At 39.2% G+C, this 23,651-nt stretch overlaps 1 protein-coding gene across 3 annotated transcripts in view; it reads right to left on the bottom strand.

Annotated features, from left to right (window-relative positions):
* The window catches only part of STAG3 (stromal antigen 3), a 33,778-nt gene extending 13,231 nt beyond the window's left edge, over nucleotides 1–20,547 (bottom strand). For all 3 annotated transcript variants that reach the window (XM_027843903.1, XM_027843919.1, XM_027843911.1), the window contains exons 1-15: nucleotides 20,475–20,547; nucleotides 19,979–20,183; nucleotides 18,795–18,946; nucleotides 4,510–4,583; nucleotides 4,250–4,373; nucleotides 3,499–3,597; nucleotides 3,166–3,245; nucleotides 2,716–2,823; nucleotides 2,428–2,536; nucleotides 2,019–2,124; nucleotides 1,509–1,612; nucleotides 1,105–1,197; nucleotides 905–994; nucleotides 417–617; nucleotides 2–72 (exon numbers count right to left, since the gene is read on the bottom strand). In XM_027843903.1, coding sequence (XP_027699704.1) covers nucleotides 2–72; nucleotides 417–617; nucleotides 905–994; nucleotides 1,105–1,197; nucleotides 1,509–1,612; nucleotides 2,019–2,124; nucleotides 2,428–2,536; nucleotides 2,716–2,823; nucleotides 3,166–3,245; nucleotides 3,499–3,597; nucleotides 4,250–4,373; nucleotides 4,510–4,583; nucleotides 18,795–18,946; nucleotides 19,979–20,183; nucleotides 20,475–20,534 — 1,676 coding nt within the window. In that variant the 5' untranslated portion in view covers nucleotides 20,535–20,547. The remainder of the gene's footprint in view (nucleotide 1; nucleotides 73–416; nucleotides 618–904; nucleotides 995–1,104; nucleotides 1,198–1,508; nucleotides 1,613–2,018; nucleotides 2,125–2,427; nucleotides 2,537–2,715; nucleotides 2,824–3,165; nucleotides 3,246–3,498; nucleotides 3,598–4,249; nucleotides 4,374–4,509; nucleotides 4,584–18,794; nucleotides 18,947–19,978; nucleotides 20,184–20,474) is intronic.
* Nucleotides 20,548–23,651: the final 3,104 nt, after the last annotated feature.

The following is a 23,651-nucleotide window of genomic DNA, read 5'->3' as shown; positions in this document are numbered from 1 at the left end:
CTTGTGGAAGGCAGAAAGACGCTTTAGAGTGGCTGCCATATTATACACCTCATCCTCATCCAGGAAGGAGCCCTAAGGACAAAATGGTCCTTACATCAGAATTTCCCCCCAAAAATTCACTTGTCCTTCCTCCTTAGCTTTCATTCCTCTTCTGGGACCTCAGTATTTTGACTCTGGTTCTTAATTCCCTTCAAGAATGAACAGCCCTAAGGGCAGCCTGGTGGCACAGTGGATAGAGCGCCGGCCCTGAAGTCAGGAGGACCTGAGTTCAAATCCAGCCTCAGACCAAACACTTGACACTTACTAGCTGTGTGACCCTAGGCAAGTCACTTAACCCCAATAGCCTAACAATAAAAAAATAAAAAAATAAAAAGAATGAATAGCCCTGACACCTGGGCCCTGGACCCAATCCTGACCTGTAGTAGCTCTTCTAGTTCCTGTTGGAATCGGTCAGTCAGCAGGTCTACCAGTTGGCTTCGGGCAAAGTCTACCCGGCTGAAGAAGGTGAACTCTGGGTCACAGAGCAAGTAGAGGGCACGCGCCCCAGCCTCTAACACCACAGGTTCTGTATGCTTCACCACTACTTCTTGAAGCTGCTGAAGGAGCAACTCTAAGTGCTAGGGAGAATACAGGGTCAGTAAGGAGTAGCATTTAGGGAACAAAGGCTAGAAGGGATAAGAAAAGGTTCCACATGAGGGTCTAGGGTTTGGGGAGGGGGCTTCAATGACAGAATGTCAGGGTAAGGAAATTTTGGTGTTAAGTAAAAGTTCTGAAGTTCTGAAAAGGGAGAAATGGGCTGAAAGTATAGCACCTGGGTTGGGGGATGGGAACAGAGGTCAGTGGATAGAAAATAAGGGAGAAGGGAAATAATAAATGAGAAACATTCTTCCCACTCTCCATTTACTTTCTGTAGGCGTCCAGTGCAGTAGATGTTGAGGTCAAAGAAGTTGAGAAGCTGAAGCAGGGGGGAAACCTTTTCTGCATCAGCTGAGAACTGTGGTAGTTAAAGAATGAAACACATATTAAGTAGCTTCATTTCCTGCTTCAGCCCTCATTTCCTTGGGAAAATTTTTTCTCATTCCCTAATACTGAAGGATGCTGTACCTTGGCCAAAAGCTGAGGCAGCAGAGGAATGAGGTGCTCTGTCAGTTTTAACTTGTCGTCTGCCTGGATCTTACGCTCTTTGGCAGTGAAACCCTAGGAATCAGGGAGATACAAAAGGAACTGAAGGAAACTTGGGTGAATTCCAATTAGATAATAACTATAGACTACCCCTCCTGACTAAATATTTAAAATTTTCATTTGCTTGCAAACACCTCTAATTCACTTGTCAGGAATGAAGAAATAACTTAATTCTCTCAGAGACTCTGTTGTACTCCTTGAAGCAGATTTATAAAACAATTTTGGTAGGAGGTAGGGCATAACCTAACCCAAGACCCAGACAGAATTACCTGTCTTGATTCAATACAGCCACCCTCCCACCATACATACTATTCAAAAGTTCATACCTTTCTTCCAGTGACCCTCCCCACAGGCGGGTAACCCTCTGTAGCTTGTCGGGCACTAGACACAAGGATCTCTATCAGAGTGTTCTCCTGCACATCCCCCAGGCCTGGGTGAGCAATGAGATAAAAACAAAGTCACAAACTAGCCCACAATCAATTACTGTCACCCTTAACTTTCTCCTACTGAGGCTCTCTCTGACTAAATAGAAGCATAGTTTTCCCTGTTCTGAAACATGTTCTCACAGCATGTTGTTGGGACTTTCATATCTACTTATCAGCCTCTCTCATATATTATAGATTTTTGTGTTCATATTCCCCAGCCTCCAAGAAACCCCTCGTCCCAATTCAATTATAAACTGTTTGATACAGCCAGGTGTTATACCCATCTTTGTATCCCCAGCATCTATCTGGCACAGTGCCTTGCACATAGTAGGTGCTTAATAAACATTTGCTGAATTGACTCTCTCAGAAAACACATAGTCCAACTTCCCCAACCCACCACATGGCTCTCACTTTGATCCTTCTCCAGCAGCAGCCCTGTCAAACTCTCCCAGTCCTTCAGCTGAGGCCCTGCACAGTCCCACAGGCTGTCCACCAGATAAGCTGCATGGTCATGGAGCTATGGAAGAGGGAGAATCATAGACCACAGATTTCTCTGCTGGAGAACGTACTGTACAGAGTACATTGTCTCTGCCCTTCCATAAGCCAGTTATTCCTACCCACTTCCTAAGCAACCTCATTGCCATTTAGTCATTAATGCCTAATTACCTTGCTTTCAGCATACTCACAGGTCCACAAAATCCACAGATACACAACCCAGTCCTGACAGGGTTTCTTTCCTTCCTGTGGCCCACTCCTTACCAACACCACTATCCAACCAAACATACATGATCAATATCCCCACTATCCTTTGTGCAGTCACCTCACTCTCCATGGAGAAAGCTAGCAGGAGATAGAAGAAATTCCTTCGAGGACTATGATGCTGCTCTCTTCCATTTGCCACTCCTACCTCACACTCAGGGAAGAAAAGCCTAGGGGAAATCATGAGCAAAATAAATACTAGGGGGAGAAGGGAGTGAAGGGGAAAGACAAGAAAAAAGGGAGACCTAGAGGACATGGGGAGTATTGGGAGATAAATAGCAGAATGTAGTTGAGGGGGAAAATGGTAGATACAAGAAGTAAATAGAGTGAGGATGAATCAGTAACGCACTTCCAGTACAGAAATTCCCCTGCAGCAGAGGCCAAAGCTCGGTTGGAGGCATACACCACAGGGTAGATGCTCTCACAGTCAGTGTCTGTCAGTACTCCCTCCATGTTCCTGTCAAGAGAGGGGGGGAAAGAGTGTTAAAGAATCCCAAGTACCTTACAGAAACAGGATGGCTATCATCTAGAAGAAGAACTAAAACTGAACCGATGAGGAATGAAAGATAAAACTCACAAGAAATTTCAAAATGAAGAATATGCAGGAAAAAGGAGAAGAAGAGGAAGAAGATGAAGGTAGGTGATCTCCTTCTGTGAAGATCTATCAGCACATAAGGAAGGCCCAGCCTACCTAGAGGTAGGGAAGAGGTGTGAAGACTTTGGAAAGGCAGCCAGCACTAGAAAGGTGCAAGATGATCATCACAGTCACATACTCCCCCTCCCACATTTCAGAACTCACTTCAGGATTAAGGTCAGTAACTTGATGGACTCCACAGCTACATCATACTCTCGGTCCATCACCATGGAAACCATTCGATCCTATCAGAAGGAGAACATAAGCCCCAAACTGTCTTTATTCTCCTCTTCCAAGGATACCAAATATCCCTAGTCCTTCCCATCATGCCCTCATAATCTTAAAGGATCCTAAGGGGAAAGGAATGGAATATTATGCTGAATGGGCTAAGAAGGCATAGGAGCAATTGAAGTGGTAACGTTAGGACTGTAGTACGATAACAAATGAGAAACAAGGGGAAGAGAAGAAAGGAACATCCCACCACTATTCCCATCTAACCTTAAAGCGGCTGGTGAAAAGCTCCAGACAAGAAATGAAATCCCGGTCGCTATACAAGCCTTGAAGAGCCTTCAGACACTTTAGACGAACTTCCCGTTGCTATGAGAGGAAGCCAAAAGGAAGAAAAGGTGGCTAAACTTCTCCTCACTAATCTCTTAGAGTTATCTTTTATTTCCCCATCTTGTGAAAATTACCCATTTTGACCAAGGGATTCTCTTATAGACTTAGGAGAATCCATAAAAGATTGTACAGCTATCCTTCCTATCACCTAGGGGGGATCATCCTGGATGGGATTCCTGGTTTCTCAGCCCAGTTCCTTTCTCCTGAGATATTACTAGTATGCCTGCTATCTATATATCACACACAAACACTCATGACGATATATACAAACATATCTACATACCTAGGAAAGACATATACATACATACATATATAAATACATTTATGTGGCTACCCACAACCTCCTTTACATTCCTCCTCAGGCTGGGGTTTAATTTCTTCTCTGAAACACTTCCTACATATACATACACATGCACATGCACACCCACACCCACACATCCCCTTCCCAGTTCCCTCTCCCTTTTTGTTGAGTGTTGGGCACAAAGTTTTAGGAGTCACTAGCTTGATAGAGAAAACACCATCAAAGACAGCTATTGTCTTAGAATAGTAGAAAGACCTTGGAAAGTTGGGAGGCCTTCAGGCTGAACTGGGACTAGAAGAAAAGGGAAAAAAGAAGAGACTCTGAATCAACCTTATCATGCAAGGTCCAGCCAATGTACTTGAGGTAGCTGTCAGTAAGGAAGGACGTGCTGTAGCTTTGCATCCATGTCCCAATCTCTTCCATGCAGATGGCACGGATCTCAGGGAGGACATCCCTGGAGCCAAGAGAAATAAAAAAGCACAGCCACCTTCTCTCTATCCTGCAATATACATCTCAACCCACAAAAAACAGCCCCCACCTAATTTTCCTACTGAATAGGTAAATCATATGAGGGGAGCCCCTTGCCTCACCTGTACCGGTGTACAAAAACACCCCTGAAGATGGCGTTCATCATTCCCTCAATCTCTTCTTGGTGTTCCTGGAGCTGAGACATGGCACATGGAGAGAGAGAGAGACACAGTTGGAGAGGGAGGCAATAGTAGTTGCAGCTGACGACACAGGCCATTTACCTGGGTCCTCCAGTGGCACAGAAGTCACAGAGGTCCAGAGGAGCTTCATTCCCCCAACTACCCCAATATCCTTCCACCCCAGTATTATCATTTCATGTTAAGTATAGTGTACAATCTGATGGGGGAATCCTATGCTCCCCTTCTATGATTCTTATTATCAAATGTGCAATGATACCCCATAGGGCTTAGGAACCATCCAATCTCAAATAATAACCAGGATATTAAGTCTCTGATCCACATTTCAGACTGTATTTATGAACTGCTAGAATAAATACTACCACCATTTTTTAAAGATTTTAAGACATGGTTGCTACTCTCACTGGGCTAACAGTCCAGTTGAGGATATTGAACATATACATAAGATAAACAATGATATAAGGTAACATGTCATAAGCCAAAGAAATGATATAAACACTAAGTGCTACAGGGATAGAAAGGAAAGGGAGCTATTATGGACTAAAGCAGTCAGGAAGATTTTACAGAAGGAGGATTTGAGTTGGATTTTAAAAGGACTTTAGATGACTGGAGGGGGAGAGGGAGGGCATTCCCCGATCATGGCATAGAGTGAGAAAGGTACCAAGACATGAATGCATAAGACATGCAAGAAAATGAGTAGAAGAGGGCAGAGCCAAGACAGTAGAGTAAAAGCAGTGACGTGCTTGAGCTCTCCCTCAAACCCCTCCAAATACCTATAAAAAAATGGCTCTAAACAAATTCTAAAGCAGCAGCACCCACAAAAAGACAAAGTGAAACAAATTTCCAGCCCAAGACAACCTATGGTTGATTGGAAAGGTATATCGCGCTGGGATGGGAGAGGAACGCAGTTCAGTGCAGGCGCACAGGCCACAGTGAACCTGGAGCAGGCCTCAGAGGACTGAATCACAGGTAGCTGTGGTGGTTTCCAGACTTCTCAACCCGTGAATGCCAAAGACAACTTAGAAGGTCAGTGGGAAAAGTCTGTTTCTGTGGTGAGAGCAGGGTCCAAGCCCCATTCCCTGAATTTGGCCCCGGGGCAGTGGCTGCCTCCTGAGTTTCAGGTCCACAGACTGAGGGGAAATCAAGCACTGATCAAAGGGGGACTGCAGGGATGTCTCTGCTGGTGCAGGATTCTCTTGCTTTGCCTGTGCTTGGATCTGAGTCACAGTTCTGGGTGGCGGTCCTGGGGCAAGGAGGAGGGCTGGTGTGGTAGGGCTTGTAGTGGCTGTGGAAAGGAAATCCTCCTCACAGTTCCAAGACAGAAAAGAGTGCTCATAGACCAGAGCACAGGCCAGGAAAGGAGTAAACACATCGCCCTTGATCATAGCACCTTGGAAGAACTGAAAATTTATAGGTCCCTAGAAGTATCTCTGAAAACAGCTGCACAAAACTCCTAAAGCTTGGGACAGTACATTCTCCACACTGGAAACAGACCCCTACCTTAACAAAGAGTTTATAACTCAAGTAATTGGCTGGGATCATGAGCAAGCAGGGCAAAAAGAGTCAAGACTATATACTTTGGCGACAAAGAAGATCAAAACATACAACCAGAAGAAGACAATGAAGCCAAAGCTCCTACATCCAAAGCCTCCAAGAAAAATATGAATTTGTCCCAGGCCATGGAAGAGCTCAAAAAGGATTCTGAGAAGCAAGAGAAGTAGAGGAAAAAGTGAAAGTGATGCTAAAGGAGACCCCAAAAAATACTGAAGAAAAAATAACACCTTAAAAAATAGCCTAACCCAAATGGCAAAAGAGGTCCAAAAAACCAATGAGGAGAAGAATGCCCTAAAAAGCAAAATTGGCCAAACGGAAAAGGAAATTCAAAAGTTTACTGAAGAAAATACTTTCTTAAAAATTAGAATGGAGCAACTGGAAGCTAGCAACTATATGAGAAATCAAGGTACTGTAAAACTAATCCAAAAGAATGAAAAAATAGAAGAGAATGTAAAATATCTCACTGGAAAAACAACTGGTCTGGAAAATAGATTCAGGAGAGAGAACTTAAAAATTATTGGACTATCTGAAAGCCACGATCAAAAAAAGAGCCTAGACATCATCTTTCAAGAAATTATCACAGAAAACTGCCCTGATATTTTAGAACTAGAGGGCAAAACAGAAATTGGAAGAATCCACCGATCACCTCCTGAAAGAGATCCCCAAAGGAAAACTCCTAGGAATATTGTAGCCAAATTCCAGAATTCCCAGGTCAAGGAGAAAATATTGCAGGCAGCCAGAAAGAAACAATTCAAGTATTGTGGAAACACAATCAGGATAACACAAGATTTAGCAGCTTCTACATTAAGGGACCAGAGGGCATGAAATATAATATTCCAGAGGGCAAAGGAGATAGGATTACAACCAAGAATCACCTACCCAGCAAAACTGAGTATAATCCTTCAGGGTAAAAAATGGTCATTCAATGAAATAGGGGACTTTCAAGCATTCCTGAGGAAAAGACCAGAGCTGAATATAAAACTTGACTTTCAAATACAAGACTCAAGTGAAACATAGAAGACATAAACAGGAAAGAGAAATCATAAGAGACTTATTAAGGTTGAACTCAGGGAAAGATGATATTTGTAACTCACGAGTCCTTTGTCAGTATTAGGGTAGTGGGAGGGAAAAAAATTATATGTATGTATAGATAGATAGAGGGCACAGGGTGAGTTGAAGATGAAGGGGTAATATCTGGAAAATAAAATTAAGGGGTGAGAGAGGATTATACTGGGAGAAAGAGAAAGGGAGAAGTAGAATGTGGTAAATTATCTCACATGAAACATACAAGAAAAGACTTTTACAGTGGAGGGGAAATGGGAGAAGGTGAGAGGGAATGAGTGAATCTTATTCTCATAGGATTTGGCTTAAGGAGGGAATAACATACCAATGAGGTATGGAAATCTATCTTACCCTCCAGGAAAATAAGAGGGGAAGGGGACAAGAGAGCAGGAAGTTGATAGAGGGAAGGGCAGATTGGGAGAGGGGATAATCAGAAGCAAACACTTCTGATGAGGGACAGGGTCAAAAGAGAGAATAGAATAAATGGGGGGTAGGATAGGATGAAGGGAAATATACTTAGTTTTTCACAACATGACTACTATGGAAGTATTTTGCATGACTACACATCTATAACCTGTATCGAGATGCTTGCCTTTTCAATGAGGGTGGATGGGGAGGGAGGTAGGGAGAAACTGTGTAACCCAAAGTTTTAAAAACACATGTTAAAAATAAAAAAAAATAAATAAAAAATAAATATCAGAAAAACATGAGTAGGTGGTTTTTTTTTCCTGAAGTAAATAGTCCATGGAGGGCATTTATGGGATATAAAGTTAGAAAAGGAGATAGGAAAAAAAGATTATGGAGGGCCTTGAATGTCAGGCTAAGGATTTTGAACTCTATTCTGTAAACAAATAGGGAGGTACTGAAGGATTCTAGATAGAAATATAACAAAAATGGAGAAGCATTTTATGAAAATCAATATGTCAGTGACATGTTTGAACTTGATTAAAGAGATAAGAAAGGTAGAGGCCAATTAGTAGTCTTATAATAGCCCAGGCATAAGATTATGAAGCCCTGGATTAAGGTGATATTTTTGTTGTTCAGTTGTTTCAATCATGACTGAACCTTCATGATCCCATTTGGGGTTTTCTTGGCAAAGAAACTGGAGTGGTTTGCCATTTCCTTCTCCACTGGATTCAGTGGATCCATTTTGTCAGGTAATCAGAGGTTAAGTGACTTGCCCAGGGTCACATAGCTAGGAAGCACCTAAGACTGGATTTGAACTCAGGTCTTCCTGACTCCAAGCCCAGTGCTCTATCCACTGAGCCATTGGCTGCCTCCAAGGTGATATAAATAGGAATAAAAAGGAACAAATATGAAAGATATAATAAATCAACAGGACTTTAGACCTTAATAGAAGTAGAGGAAGTAGTCTGTAAAATACTGGATTTAGAGTCAGGAAGACCTGCATTGAAATCCTGCCTTAGACATTTGTTAGTTATATGACCCTAGGAAAGTTACTTCTCTTCTTTGTTTCTCAATTTCCTCATCTATAAAAATGACCTTTAAAGTCCTTTCTAGCTCTAAATCTTTGATCATATGATCCTTGAGGTATAGTCCAAAGGTTTCAAATCTGAGTGATTTGTAGAATATCTCTTCACAATAACCCTGGGAAGTAGGCAGAACAAGTATTATTGTCTCTACTCATAAGGAAAGCTTATGAGGCTAAGTAATTTATCCATGGTCACACAGCACCAGGCACAAACACAGTAGATCTGTTTTAGGGTCTGGTTTAAGAGGGAAAGAGTTAAAATTCATTTATAGGTAACTAGAATGGAATAAAGAATCCAGAAGTAGGACCAAGTGATAACAGTTAATAGTTGATAAACTCAAAATCACAATGCTTTGTGGAATGATTTTTTTGAAAACTGGATAGCAATATGGTATGCACACCTCTCATATACTATAATGTAGGCCTGCACAACCTGTGGCCTGCAGGCCGTAAGTGACCTGCAAGCATGCCAAAGGATTTCCGATGGCCTGTGAAAAATGTAGACGATGTTTACCTCTACATTTTTTGCAGGCCATCAGAAATCCTTTGAAGGGCTGCAGAGGTTGTGCAGTACTGCTATGATGTATCTTGATTGTTTCAATGAGCTATTTTTTAAACTAAAAATAGGCAAAAAAGAATAACATTTATTTAGTTTTTGAGAAGATAAAAGGTTATCTTTTGAAAAATATAAGAAATTATTAAAGACAAAATGAATAGATTTAATGATACAGGCAATTATGCAAAGGATTCTGTCACTTAAGGAATTCACTACACTGTTCATAAACTTAAAAAAAAATTTTTTTTGTTCATAAACTTTTTATGACTTAGGATGTAAGTCCTGGGGAGTTGCTTAAAGGTTTAGAGTGGCCAAAAAATTTGCCCAAGGTCATATAAGATGTGTCAGAGGCAGAATTTTGAACCTAGGGATTCCTAGTATTAAACTGATCATTCTTCACAATATGCTACAAGGCTCCTGGATTTTATTATGCAAGAATAAGAGAAAGAGTAAAAGTAATAAGAGAAAGAGAAAAGAGAAAAAGTAATATATTCAAAATAAAAAAACAGGTTAAGAAAACAATTCTTGCAGGTACTATATCTAAGAAAAATCTTGTTTCTAGAATCTATCTAGAAGAGATACAAATCTATAAACACAATATTCATTTTCCAACATAAAAATTTTCAAATAAAAATTTTCAAAGGACAAAATAACCACTTGAGAAATCATTTAAAACTCTCTAACAATCACAGAAATACAAATTAAAACAACTCTGAATTGCCACCATACATACATTAAATTTACAAAAATAATTTAAAACAAAAATCAACACTGGTGGGGCTAAGGGAAAACAGACACTCTATGAACATTTTTGGGACTTGAATATGTCTACAATTCTTATTGATTTGGGTGTTCATTCTATTGGTGAAGCCTGTAACCCATTCATACTTTCTCTTCTCATTGATAGCTAGTAAGATTCTCATCCATGGACTTTCATTAAGTCTAAATAAAGGATCTACCTAACATACCAAGGGCTTTCTTTTGGGTCTTGCATTATCTTTCATTTTTTCAATACATAACTGAGCCATATCCTTTTTTGATCATACATGTCAAAGATAATATCTTTTATGCTATTTCTTGTGCAAAGGACATTAATAGTAATATGTTGCTGCTTACTTATATCCAATATGTGTTTTTTCATTATTCTTTTGGTCACTTAAAATTTTAATTCTTCAGAGAGTGTAGTTTTCTGTTTTGCAGTCACATAGTACACCAGGAAAATGCATTTACAACATGGGTTTTAATAATAAGGAAAAGCTTGGGATTGCTAAAAGCACCATACAATTTCCCAAAGATGATACAGTGCACTCATTCAAAATTTCATCCAGAATCTATGTCCTTATGGACTAATTCAATAGACTATTAATTCATACATCATAATCTGGTATTCTTCATTTGGTCTAGTAATTATGGAAAGGAAAAACAAAATATCTTTTCAATGGCTATGGGTCAACTAATCAACAAGCATTTATTATACACTTTCTACACACCAAAGAATTGTGCTAGATTCTAGGTATTAAAAAAGACAAAAGTGAAGCAGTTCCTGATCTCAAGGAATTTACATTCTATTAGTGAAGGAAACATTTACATATATGGGTATATATCAAATAGATACAAGGTCATGGGGGGAAGGAGGGTAGGAGGACTAGCAACTGGGGGGATTTTATATACCACTTTTTAGTTAAGTCTTGAAAGAAACTAAGGATTCTAAGAGTTAGAGGTGAGGAAAAGTATATTCTAGGAAGACAAAATACTCCTAGTATTCTAGACTACCTTTTTTGAGGTATTAATATTATCTGATTTTCCTCAAGTGGATAATGTCTATTGTCCAAACTATAATATACAGTTAGATTAATAATATATAGCTAGTGACAATATAGCTATTAGTGGATATCTTAGACAGATAATGAGCTTAGTAAATAAGCTGAGCCTTTAGTTGAATTGACTCTTTTATGAGACTAAATCTGTAAGTTTCCATCATTCTTTTCAATAATGTTGGGTGAGGGAGAGAAGGCATGTTTTGCTACTGGGTGAGGATTTGCTTCCTATGACATTTTTGAACTATTTTAGCCTTGTGATGGCAATTCTTTTACAATGGTTGTTTCTCTAAGGAAAAGTGATTATCAGTGTCTTTATTTTTATCCATTTCCCAGAGTAGATTATTTAAATAGGACACATTGAAGTTGTCATAATTATACAAGACACTATTTTCTCATTTTTATCCTTTCTTCTAATTTGATATTTTGACCATCGTTTAATCAAATCAATGATCTGGTTGCACACAGACAATTGATTCTAAAATCTCTTCTACATTAGCAATGTCATTTCCTTTCTTTTATGAGATAATTTCATTTTTGTGATATTATTTGGTGCTTTCACCCTCTAATTCTTCTTTAAGAAAGTCTAGCATGTATACATGTTTTTTGAAATAAGCTCTTAAGTCTTTGGTATCTTTCATCTCTTAATCCCAAACCATATTTTCACAACATACTGTTTATTTGTTTATTATCTATCCTCTGAGTTCACCTTTGCAATGAAGGAATCAAGTATTAATTCTGGTGCAAGCTTTTTTAACAAGTAGGGAGCATACAATAAAAATTACAAAACTTATTATACTTTTGACCCTTTAACCACTATCTGCTAGTACTCTAAGAACATTATTAAAATTTTTTAAAGAGTAAAAATATTCATAGCTTCTCTAATACTGTAATGGGAAAAATAGAAAAAAAAAACCTCTATGTGATCCTGAGTTACGGAATTATAGGATCACAGATTTAGAACTGAAAGGACCTTATAAATCATTTAGCCCTACCCTCTCATTTTACAGATGAGGAAACTGAGACCCAATGTCTGGGGAATGGCTGGATAAAGTAGAAAGAGCAGTTTCAGTAAAGTAGAAGTAAGAACAGAAACTAGACTGCAGGGGTTTTAAAAAGTGAGTTATGAGGGGATGGAGGCAAGTATATACTACTTTTCAAAAGAAAGTTAGCAGCATAACACAGGAGACTTTGTCATGTATAACTCCTATTCCAAGGCCCATTGATATGGGACTCTCTTCTTATTGGTGGAGAAGAATGCCCTGCCTGGATGAGGGGTGTGGAAAAGTTGGACAAGAGGTGAGAAACCTCCAGACTTCACCAGTCCATTTTTGGGACTCTTCAAGTACCACTTCCCTTTGAGACTCTTCAAGTTTTGAGGCAAGTGCTTTCAGTTGCTTCTTGTTTTCAGCTTTGAAAAGGAAAATGGAAGAAGCCAACCCCACTTCAGGTTACTGAAGGAAAAGACACTAAGAATACATGAAAGGAGCTGGTCGACTTTATCATGTCCCTATCTCTAGCTTGCTACACTAGAGACTTCAGAGAACTTACCCTTGGGTGAGATCCAGGACTCCCTCTCTTGGTTGGGTCAAGTAACCTTGATCCCAATGGGAGAGCTCCTTTCAGTTTCTGTCTGGTATATATTCTCCTATGTATACCTTCTCTGATATTCTGTTTTGCTACTATTTGGATAAATGGGTTTCTTTGCTATTCACTATGAGTATTCATTGTAGAACTTGCAATTAAGTGGGTCAAGCCTTGGTTATAAAGGGTCTCCCTTCCCCCGAAAATAACAAATCAGAGTTTAGCTCAAACCCAATCATACCCCCTAGATGAACAATATTTAAGGGAGCAGATAAATATATTTCTAGCCTGGGACCCCCTCTCTCTGAGGACAGCATAAGAGCCAACTTCCTGCTTCCCCTCTTGGGAGGAATTAAAGACTCCCTTGGAGAAGAGACTAGAGTTGTCTAGTCTGCCTCCCTTCTAGCCAAACAACAACAGCCCTTGACACTGGTGGGCCTCTCTTATGTGGGGTCCTCTCATACACTTGAGGTCTTCCTTATACATGACTAAGCACATTTGTTACAAGAGGTTTTTTGTTTATTTTGTTTTTATAATGGGAGGAGATGGGAATGAGAGAAAATAAGTGCTTAATTGGAAAACCAATTAATTGAAGGAGAAAGCTGGCAGCCAGAGAAAAGGAAATAGGACATTATAGAGAGCAGGAGTAATATATAAAGACTCATAAAATGTCAGAGAGCAGAAAGAGAAGAATAGCAAATACTACTACTATATTTTGGAAAGCAACATAAATGGAAAAGACAGAATACTTTGTTAACATTTATATTAAATACTTTTCCCTTTTTTAAAACTAAAAAAGTAAATGGTTCAAATTTTATGGTTTTACTGGGATTTTTGAGAGGCAGTGAGGCAATCTCTGGTGGAAATTGACCTAAAAGCCAGGAGAAAAAGGGGTCAAAAAATGCTGACCTCTATTGATAGAAGGAGTTTTCCAGACCAGTCATCTCATTTTCCTCCTCCTTTTCATGGCTAAACTCCTTGAGAAGGATGTCTACAATCAGTGCCTCCACTTCCTTCCCTCTCACTATCTTCTTAACTCTCTGCAGTCTGACTTCTAACCTCATCATTCATTTGAAACTGCTCTCTCTTCAAAGTTACCAATGATTCATTGCCAAATCTAATGGCCTCTTTTCAATCCTCATCCTTTTTGACCTCTCTGCAGCTACTGATACTGTCAATCACCCTCTTCTACATACTTTCTTCTCTCTGGGTTTTCAAGTCATTACTATCACCTAATTCTTTTCCTACTTTTCTGGATGCTCCTTTTCAGTGTGCTTTGCTGGATCTTCATTCAGATCATGCCTGATAACCATGACTGTTCCCCAAGGTCCTTTCATGGGTCTTCTTCTCTTCCTCCTCTCTATTTCACTTGGTCATCTCATTAGCTCTCATATATTCAATTATCAGCTCTATGCAACTGACTCTCAGATGCATTTGTGCAGCCCTATCTCTCCTAACCTCTAGTCTCATATCTCCAACTGCCTATTAGACATCTTAAACTCGATGTTTCACAAATATCTTAAACACATGACTAAAATTAAACTCAACTCTCTGGCCTCCAAGCCTTCCCCTCTTCCATTACTGTAGAGGATATTACCATCCTCCTAGTCATACGGGCTTGAAATATAGTTGGACTCCTCATTATCTCTCTCACCCTCCATATACAATCATTTGCCAAGTCTTGCCATTTTTATCTTTGTAACATCTCTTGAATATGCCTTCTCTCTGACATTACCACCACCCTGCCTCACCTCATGCCTAAAATATTACAATAGTTGGTTGGTTGTCCTCTCTGCCTCCAGGCTCTCTCCTACTCTTCTATATATCTGTCAATTCTATCTCCCTAAAGTGCAAGTCTGACCATTTCACACACCACCATTCAGTTCACTCCAGCTCCCTATTGCCTCCAGGATCAAACATAAAACCCTATATTTGACTTTTAAAGCCCTTCATAATCTTGTGCCTTCTTACTTATTCATTGTTCTTACACTTTACCCACCTCTGTATACTCTGAGATCAAATAACACTGGCCTCCTTGCTGTTCCTCAAACAAGACACTCCATCTCCAACATTTTTACTGGCTATACCCCAAGCCTGGAATTTTCTCCCTTCTCATCTCTACTTCCTGGCTTTCCTGGCCTCCTTCAAGTCTCAGCTAAAGCCCCACTTTCTGAAAGTGACCTTTCTCAGTCCTCCTTAATCTTAGTACCCTCTCTCTAAGATAATCTTCAATTTATCCTCTATATATCTTGTTTGTCCTTCCAATGAAGGGCAAATTATTATTCATTACAAGGACAAATCTGAAGCTGAAGCTTAAATACTTGGGCCACATAATAAGAAGACAGAATTCATTGGAAAAGACCCTGATGTTGGGAAAGATTGGAAGCAAAAGGAGAAAGCTATGGCAAAGGATGAGATGGATAGTGTCATGAAAGCAATGAACATGAGTTTAGACAGACTTCAGGAGATAGTGGAGGATAGAAGGGCCTCATGTGCTATGGTCCAGGGGGTCACAAAGAGTCAGACACAACTGAATAACAACACAAATATATCTTGTTTGTACCAAGTTGTTTACATGTCTCCCCCACTGGACTGTAAGCTTCATGACAGCATGGCCTTTTGGGGGATAATTTTTTGAATCTCCAGGGCTTAGCATAATACCTGTGCTTAATAAATGCTTGTTAACTTGAATTAAATTAATGATCTAGTCCTTATCCTCTATTTGGGATTTTATTCCATATTCTATTTATTTATATTTGTTGAAAGTGTTAAGTTTATAATTTTTAAAACTTCACATTTGCACAGGGTTATTTTAACATTTACAAAACACTGTTTTCACAACTACCTTACGAGACAGGTAGTACAGTTATTGCCTTTTTATAAATAAGAAAATAAAGACTCTAAGAGGTTAAGTGACTTGTCGACAATACTTGCCAATGAATATCTGAGGCAGAAATCTCCTAATCCAATGCTCTATACCTTGCATCATGTTGCTTCTCAAATATATATATACATGTATGTATGTATGTATGTATTTAATATGCAGTATATCCTACATGTACACATGTACATAGTAGTACGTAATCTTTTTTGTGTCATGGACCCCTTTGGCAGTCCAGTGAAACCTATGGACTTTTTATCAGATTATTTTGTTGCCTACATTCTTAGTTGAAGGAAATGCTAAATTTTAATTAGAAGTAAGTGAAAACAAAGATATAATTTTTCCCCATCCAAGTTCAAGAATCTCATGAAATCTATCTACAGATTCCTTGAGAACTGCTGATATATGGCTATTTAAATGGAGAGTGTATTTAACAGTGACAAATGCAAAGGAAGTTGAAATGAATGAAGACTGATAAAATAACAGAGGATCTGAGGATGAGATTATTAATGAATGGCAGACTGATAGAGAAAGAACATGATACTGGTTAGAATGTAAGATTATTACAAATAGGAATTATTTCATTCATTGTATTTCCATTCTCAGCTGCCTAACATAGCAGGTGCCTAATAAGTACTCATTGATTGATTGATGATTCAGAGAACCTAGGCTTCTTAATCTATTAAAATGCTGGGATTATACTCTATGATCTCTAAGATCCCTTCCTGCTATTAAATTTGTGATCCTGTTAACTTGGAAAGACTAGTTCCATTAGCGTGGTAGGAACAGAAAACAGATTTCAAGGATTTAAAAAGTTATGAGGAGACAGAGGCAAGTATAGACTACTCTTAAGAAAGTTGGCAGTTGGGACAGCTAGGTGGCGCAGTGGATAGAGCACTGGCCCTGGAGTCAGGAGGACCTGAGCTCAAAAGGACCTCAGACACATAACACTCACTAGCTGTGTGACCTTGGGCAAGTCACTTAACCCTGACTGCCTCACAAAAAAACAAAACAAACAAAATAAGAGCCATTTCCCAATTGATAAATGATCAAATGATATGATCAGTTTTCAGATAAAGTAATCAAAGCTATCCATATCCATATGAAAAAATAACTCACTATTGATTGGAAAAGCACAAATTAAAATAATTCTGAGGTACTACTTCATACCTATTAAATTGGCTAAGGACAGAAAAGGTAAATGACAAATGTTGGAGGGAACATGGGGAAAATGAGACTTTAATGCACTGTTGGTGGAGTTGTGAACTGATTCAACCATTCTGTAGAGCAATTTGGAACTATGTCCAAAGGGCTATAAAACCAGGCATACCCTTTGACCTAGCAATATCACTACTAGGTCTATATCCCGAGAAGGAAAAGGACCTATATGTACAAAAATATTTATAGCAGCTCTTTTCTGGGAATAAATAATTAGAAGTTGAGGGGACATCCATCAACTGGGGGAATGGCTAAACAAGTTGTGGTATGTGATTATGATGGAATGATGAGCAGGATGCTCTCAGAAAAACCTGGAAAGACTTATGATGAAGAACGCTGTCCATCCCCAGAGAAGGAATTGATGGTGTCTGAATACAGACTGAAGCATACTTTGTTTTAAAACTTTCCTTATTTTTCTTGAGTTTTTTTGTCTATTTTTTTTTTACAACATGACTAATATTAATATGTTTTGCATGCCCACAGATGTATAACCTATAGCTTGCCTTCCCAGTGGGGGAGGAGGGGAGAGAGTTTGAAATTCAAGAGAGTTTGAAAACTAATGTTAAAAATTGTTTTTACATGTAATTGGGGGAAAATAAAATACCAAATAAAGGCTTTAAAAAAAAGTTGGCAGTGAAAGGAAGGGAAAAAATACAAACATAGGGAAGCATTTTTTCCCTCTCAAGATTAGAAGTAGACTGAATACTACACGTGGTTACTGAAAAAAATGGAAGAGAATGAAGAGGTAATAATTTATGAAGCAAGGTCCTGGAGGAGGGTGTGCAATATCATTGCTATAAAGAGATTTCTAAGATCTGATGTACCAGTGCAAAGAAAATACTCTACAGCTATTACTGATACTGTGAGAATTTGGAGGGGGTCAGAGAAAACAGAACAGGTAAGAAGACTCCTTCTTTGCAGATCTCATCATTGAAGATCTCTCGCCGTGGAAGAGACCCTACCAGATAAATCCTGTTTTAACAGGTACACAGAGGAAAGTCTTGTTAACCGCATAATGTGAAACAAGATTCTGAAATAAAGAGAGAATGTAATGCCTCAGAAGAAAAGGAAAATCTAAGTGTGATCTATGGTATAAATACACTTTCAGACATCATAAGGTTTTACATTCAGCCTTCATTAGAACCTCAAACTGCTATTACTGTCTTCTTGTTAATTCCAAACTTTCTATTCTCTCAGTGATTTGGGTACTAACCTACTTGGTGTGAGGTTTGGGAGTTGGGGCAAGCTTCAGAGACCCTCCAGACAATGTTGTTCAGTCATTTCAATAGTGCCTGACTCTTCATCACCTCATTCTGGGTTTTGTTGACAAAGATAATTGAATAGTTTGCCATTCACTTCTCCAGTTCATTTTATAGATGAGGAAACTGAGGCAAACAGGTAAGTGATTTGTCTAGGGTCACACAGCTAAGTAAGTGTCTGAGGCCAAATTCAAACTCAGGATGACAAGTCTTCCAGGCCCAGCATTCTAACCACTGCACCACCAAGCTGCCCTAGATTCCCCCATGTCACATAAACATCAAGCTTTAAATGCTTTGCCCATGATCATATGCTAATACACATATACTTTTTTTCTTTCTTTCTTTTTTTTTTTTTGCTGGGCAATGGGGTTAAGTGACTTGCCCAGGGTCACACAGCTAGTGCAGGGTTATGTGTCTGAGGCTGGATTTGAACTCAGGTCCTCCTGACTTCAGGGCCAGTGCTCTATCTACTGCACCACCTAGCTGCCCCGCACATATACTTTCGATGACAGACATGAAAATTAAAACAGATTCTGTCAAAGCACAGAATCACCTTGAATTTCCATTAGAAAGCTTGAGGGGCTTATATCCCAGAGGAAGAGGATTAAATATATTGATTTCTAGAAGGTCTAAGTCTATTTGGTTATTGTTTGACTGCTACTTACAGGTCTATATGAGGGCCTGATACCACTGCGGATCAGGAAAGTGAGGACAAGTCCAGTAATTTGCCATAGAAATAGACCAGAGGGGAGTTGGGAGGAATAAAAGGTGCACATGAAGTCCTCACCTCCTTGTGTTTCTCCAACAGGCTCTCGAGACGTTCAGGGGATCTATGGCCCAGCCCCTTGTTTCGCTCTGCCTCATACTGTCGTTGATTGTTGTCCTTTTGGAGACTCAGGTGAAGGGCAATTCTTACTAGGCCAGTCATTAACTTCATGGCTATAAAGGAGGTGGGTAGAGGAGGGAAATAAGAGCAGAACAAAAAGGACCAGGAAATATTTGTACAGAAGAGAAAAGGATGTCACAAAAGAGGAAGAAATGGAAGAAAGGATTATAAAGAAAAAACCCAGATACAAAGTTGGGGGACAGGGGAGGAGCACCTTGGGCCTAATACTATTGAGGTTCTATCTATTTCTAATATGGACCTATACTCAAGTGTTGTCAGGGCAGTCCCTCTCTTCGTACTACTGCCACTAATTAATCTTAACCTGACTGAGGTATCTGTCAGTTCTCCTGGCCTAGGCACTATTAAGCTTCTTTCCTTCCTTACTGTATCCAAGAAAAGGATGAAGTTTGTCAAAAAGAACTTAACAAGCACCTAAAGGGAAAAGGTAAAATAAAATAACATATGAAGAACTAATGAATTAAAAAGAAAATTACAAAAGAAAAATACAAAGGAAATCCTATCATAGGCTACCCCTAATGTAGTTAAAGAGGACAGATTTGGCTCCAGTTCTAGTCTGACAGGTAAGTATCAACAGCTATGGCTCACACTCATGTCTTCTGAATGCAAGCCCAATATTCCTTCTACAACATTAAAGAATCACTTTGCTCATCTGAAACCTGAAAATGAGTTAACAGTCCCAAGGTCAGGAAGTTTTGACCATATTCAATATGCTACTCCCCACTCCTTGCCACCTTCACATTTCATTAAAAAAAAACATGGGAAACCACACATTTTCATACTTTTCCTACCAGGGAAGAGTGCCTACCACTAATCCAGTTAATTGTGGACCACCTAAAATAAGGAGTTCTAGACTAAGGGCATGTTAAGTACCTCCAATGTTGGTACCAAAGAATCAAAGCTTTGTTCTCAAGAACTAGGACTCCACTAGGAAGATTCAGGACTAGAGAGCAGGCTGCCTGGATACTGAGCAAAGAATTTTTTTTCCCCCACTCCCAATCCTTAGTGTAATGCCAACACACGCTAAACCCAAAGCCCTTAGTCTACTCCACTAAGTGTATACTTACCAGCCAGTGTGCTAGTGTGACGGAAAGCACGGATCTGAGAATCAGACAGACCCGTGAGTAGCGAGATGAGGGTATCCATAAGGAAGTCATCATAGAGGTAACTATACTGACACTGACACACCAGCGCAGCCACAAATTCACAGAAGCTGCTTCGGAACTTCCTCCAGGCTGGACCTGGTGCTGCCAGTGGGTATTTTACAGAATCCTACAGAAAGAAGTAACATTTCAGTGGGGAAATTCATGAAGTGGAAGGGGCTCTTTATGACCAAAGTCCAATTGTGGGAGTGCCTCTCTGTTATTCCACAAGAATTTACTCACTCCTGCTTTCCCCTCACCCCTTTCACCCCATGCCCACCCCCAAAGAAAAGCTGAGATTGCATTCAGGCACTCTCAGGCATGAAACACTGCACTATAAGAAGAAAAAAAATGGTTTTTCAATTCAATAAAAATAAGGAACAAGGAACTCCTGATTTCCTCATCCTCATGTTGTTCCCACCTCATCAAACTTCTCCGTCAGATACTGGATGATCTCTGAATTCTGCAGGGTCTTGAACATCTGATGGGTTACTACACCTGAAGGACAGGGGAATTTAGGTTTTAATGGATAGAAAGAGATAGAGTAACTTAGCTATTTGCAAACACATCAAGGAATGAGATAATAAGAACTTAACATTTATATAGTATTCTAAGATTTACAAACATTTTACACACATTTTGTTGCTGCTACTGTAGTTTTAAGTGAACTGAGATGTTGTCTAGTCCAACTCCTTCACTGGACAAATGAGGAAACTAATGGGGGGAGGGAAGAAGAGCTGGTATATAAAACTCAGGTCTCCTTTATTCTTTCACTTATAGCACATTATGTCACTAGCTTTTTCTTCCCTCGGTGCTGAATGTGCATTTACTTTTTAAAAGAAAAGTTTTATTGATACTTTTAAAAAATCCAGTGTCACTTGCCAATGACCACTCCCTGCAACACCATCCTCCTCCCTCCCTCGTAATAATGAAATAGTTATGCAGAACAAACCAACACATCAACCACTGGCGATAATCTGCTTCATTCTGAACCATCCCTCCATCATCTCTTAGTGAAGAGGTTGGAAGAGATCAGTTCTCTGAGGTCAAGATTGGTGATGGTACTAACTAAGGTTGTTTTTTCTTTACATTCTTGTGGTTATTATATAACCTATTTTCCACATTCTGCTTATTCCACACTGAATCAGCTCATACAAATCTTCCCAAATTTTTTAAAATTTTTCATAAATAGTTTCTTACCATGCAAAAAAATGTTATCTTAAATATATTTGACAATTTGTTCAGTCTTTTCCCAATCAATGAATTCCCACTTTGTTTCCAATTCTTTCCTACTCCAAAAAAGAGATAGCTCTGGGTGGCTTAGAGAACAGAGCACTAGACTAGGAGTGAGAAAGACCTTGAGTTCAAGTCCTGCCCTAGACAGGATTTGTGTGAGGCTAATCAAATCACTTAACCTCTTGGCTTCATTTTCCTCAGCTGTAAAGTGAAAATAGCAACATCTGTCTCACAGGATTGAGGATCAAATAAGATGTAAAGTGCTCTCCAAACCTTAAAGTGCTATATAAATATTAGCTCTTCTGGGTGACATTTCCCTCTGTCTACCCTACTTAAAGTAAATGTCTGGTCAATTTGGTGATTATTCTAATATATTTTCATGCTGTTTTCCAAAACAGGTCAATTCACAGGGCATTAGTGACCAGAGTCCTTCCAACATTCACCATTTTCATCTTTACTATTGTTTTCCCCTGTGGAGGAGAGAGCAGTCTCTACTAGTGACATGCTGGTTCTTTGTCTTGAATCCTCTCTGCATCTGAGACCTGGGCCATTGCATAGCTTCTCATGTGGAAGCCACCCAATTTACACTGCCTTTGACTAAAGACACATACTAAGGCTGTTCCCTTTTGCACCTCTTCTCCTCCCTTTGTGAGCAATAACAATGTTCTGAGAACTGCCACTGAAGCTCTGCTGCTTGTCATCAGTTACATAACCATCATAAATATAGAGCAGGATGGTATACTGGCTAGAGGGCTGGCCTCAAAGCCAGTAACAACTGGATTTAAATCCCAATGTGTTATGTGTCTTTGGGCACATCACTTAACCTCTGGAGGTTAGGTTGCCTGGAGGCAATGCTATAAGACTGTAAGTTATAGAGAAGGGGCTACCCTGCATTGGAGATACAGTGGCTAGAGCACCAGACTTGGAATCAGGAAGACTGAAGTTCAAATCTGGCCTTAGATACTTACTAACTATGTGACCCTGAGCAAGTCACTTAACTTCTGTTTGAGTTTCCTCAACTATAAAAAGGGAGACACTAATAGCACCCACCTCCCAGGGTTGTTGTGATAATCAAATGATAATATTTGTAAAGAACTTAGCGCAGTGCCTGGCACATAGTAGGTGCTGTATATAAATGCTAGCTAGCTAGCTAGTAGTAGTAGTAGTAGTAGAGTGGTGATAGTGGTAGCAGTGGTGATGGTGGTAGTGGTGATGATGATAGTAGTAGTAGTAGTAGCAGTAGCAGTAGCAGCAGCAGCAGCAGCAGTAGTAGTAGTAGTAGTAGTAGTAGTAGTAAGTAGGAGTAAGTAGCAGTAGTAGTAGTTCCTCATTGGGAGCTTCCTACACCAGTGAAATCAGTCAGGAACTGAGACAGTAATATTTGAAAGGTCATGAGAAAGAGGTTAAGTGCCACAATATCAGAGAAGGGTAAATGTCTCAATTTTCAAAAGAGAAAAGGAGACAGTCTGCAAACTAGGCTAGTGAACTTGACTTTGACTCCTAAGAAAATTCTAGAACAGATCATTAAAGTTACAGTTGATGAAATCTAGAAAAGGAAGTAGTAAGTTATTGAGAATAACTTCTTTGTCAATAAATTGAATCAACATAACCTCAATCAAAATCAAGAATTTTTGATCAATAATTTGGATAAGGCATAGATAGCATGCCTATCAAATTTTCAAATGATTCAAAGCTGGGAGGGAGAGCTAATGATGACAGAGTCCAGATCCAATCTTGATAGACAACAGCACTAGGCTAAATATAACAAGATAAAATTCAATACGGATAAACATAAATTCTTAGCTTTTATTTCATGAATAAAAAATAGTGGAAGCATGATTAAACAAAAGTGTTAAAAAATTATCTGAGAAGTGATGGTATGTGATTGTAATGGAATACTATTGTGCTATAAGAAATGATGAGCAGGCTGATTTCAGAAAAACCTGGAAAGACATGAACTGATGCAAAGTGAGCAGGAGAACACTTTAAACAGTAACAGTAATATTGTACAATGATCAGCTGTGAATGACTTAGCTATTCTCAGCAATACAATCATCCAAGATAATTCCAAAGGATTCATGATGAAAAATGCTATCCACCTCCAGAGAAAGAATTGATGAATACAGACTGAAGCGCGCTATTTTTTGTTTTATTTTTTTTTTGTTATTCTGTTTTCTTTCACAACATGACTAATATGGATATATGTTTTATGAAATTACTTCCCATCTCAGGAAGGGAATTTGGGACTTAAAATTCTTTAAAATGAATGTTAAAAATTGTTTTTACATGTAATGGGGAAAAATCAAAATATTCAAAAAATTACCTGGGGATTTCAGTATGATGTGGCAGATTAAAAAAAAAA

Source organism: Vombatus ursinus, unplaced genomic scaffold (genome assembly GCF_900497805.2).
Source record: "Vombatus ursinus unplaced genomic scaffold, bare-nosed wombat genome assembly UNPS02005197.1, whole genome shotgun sequence".
NCBI lineage: Eukaryota > Metazoa > Chordata > Mammalia > Diprotodontia > Vombatidae > Vombatus > Vombatus ursinus.
The sequence above is the reverse complement of the archived record's forward strand: the minus strand, read 5'-3'. Positions and strand labels throughout refer to the sequence as shown.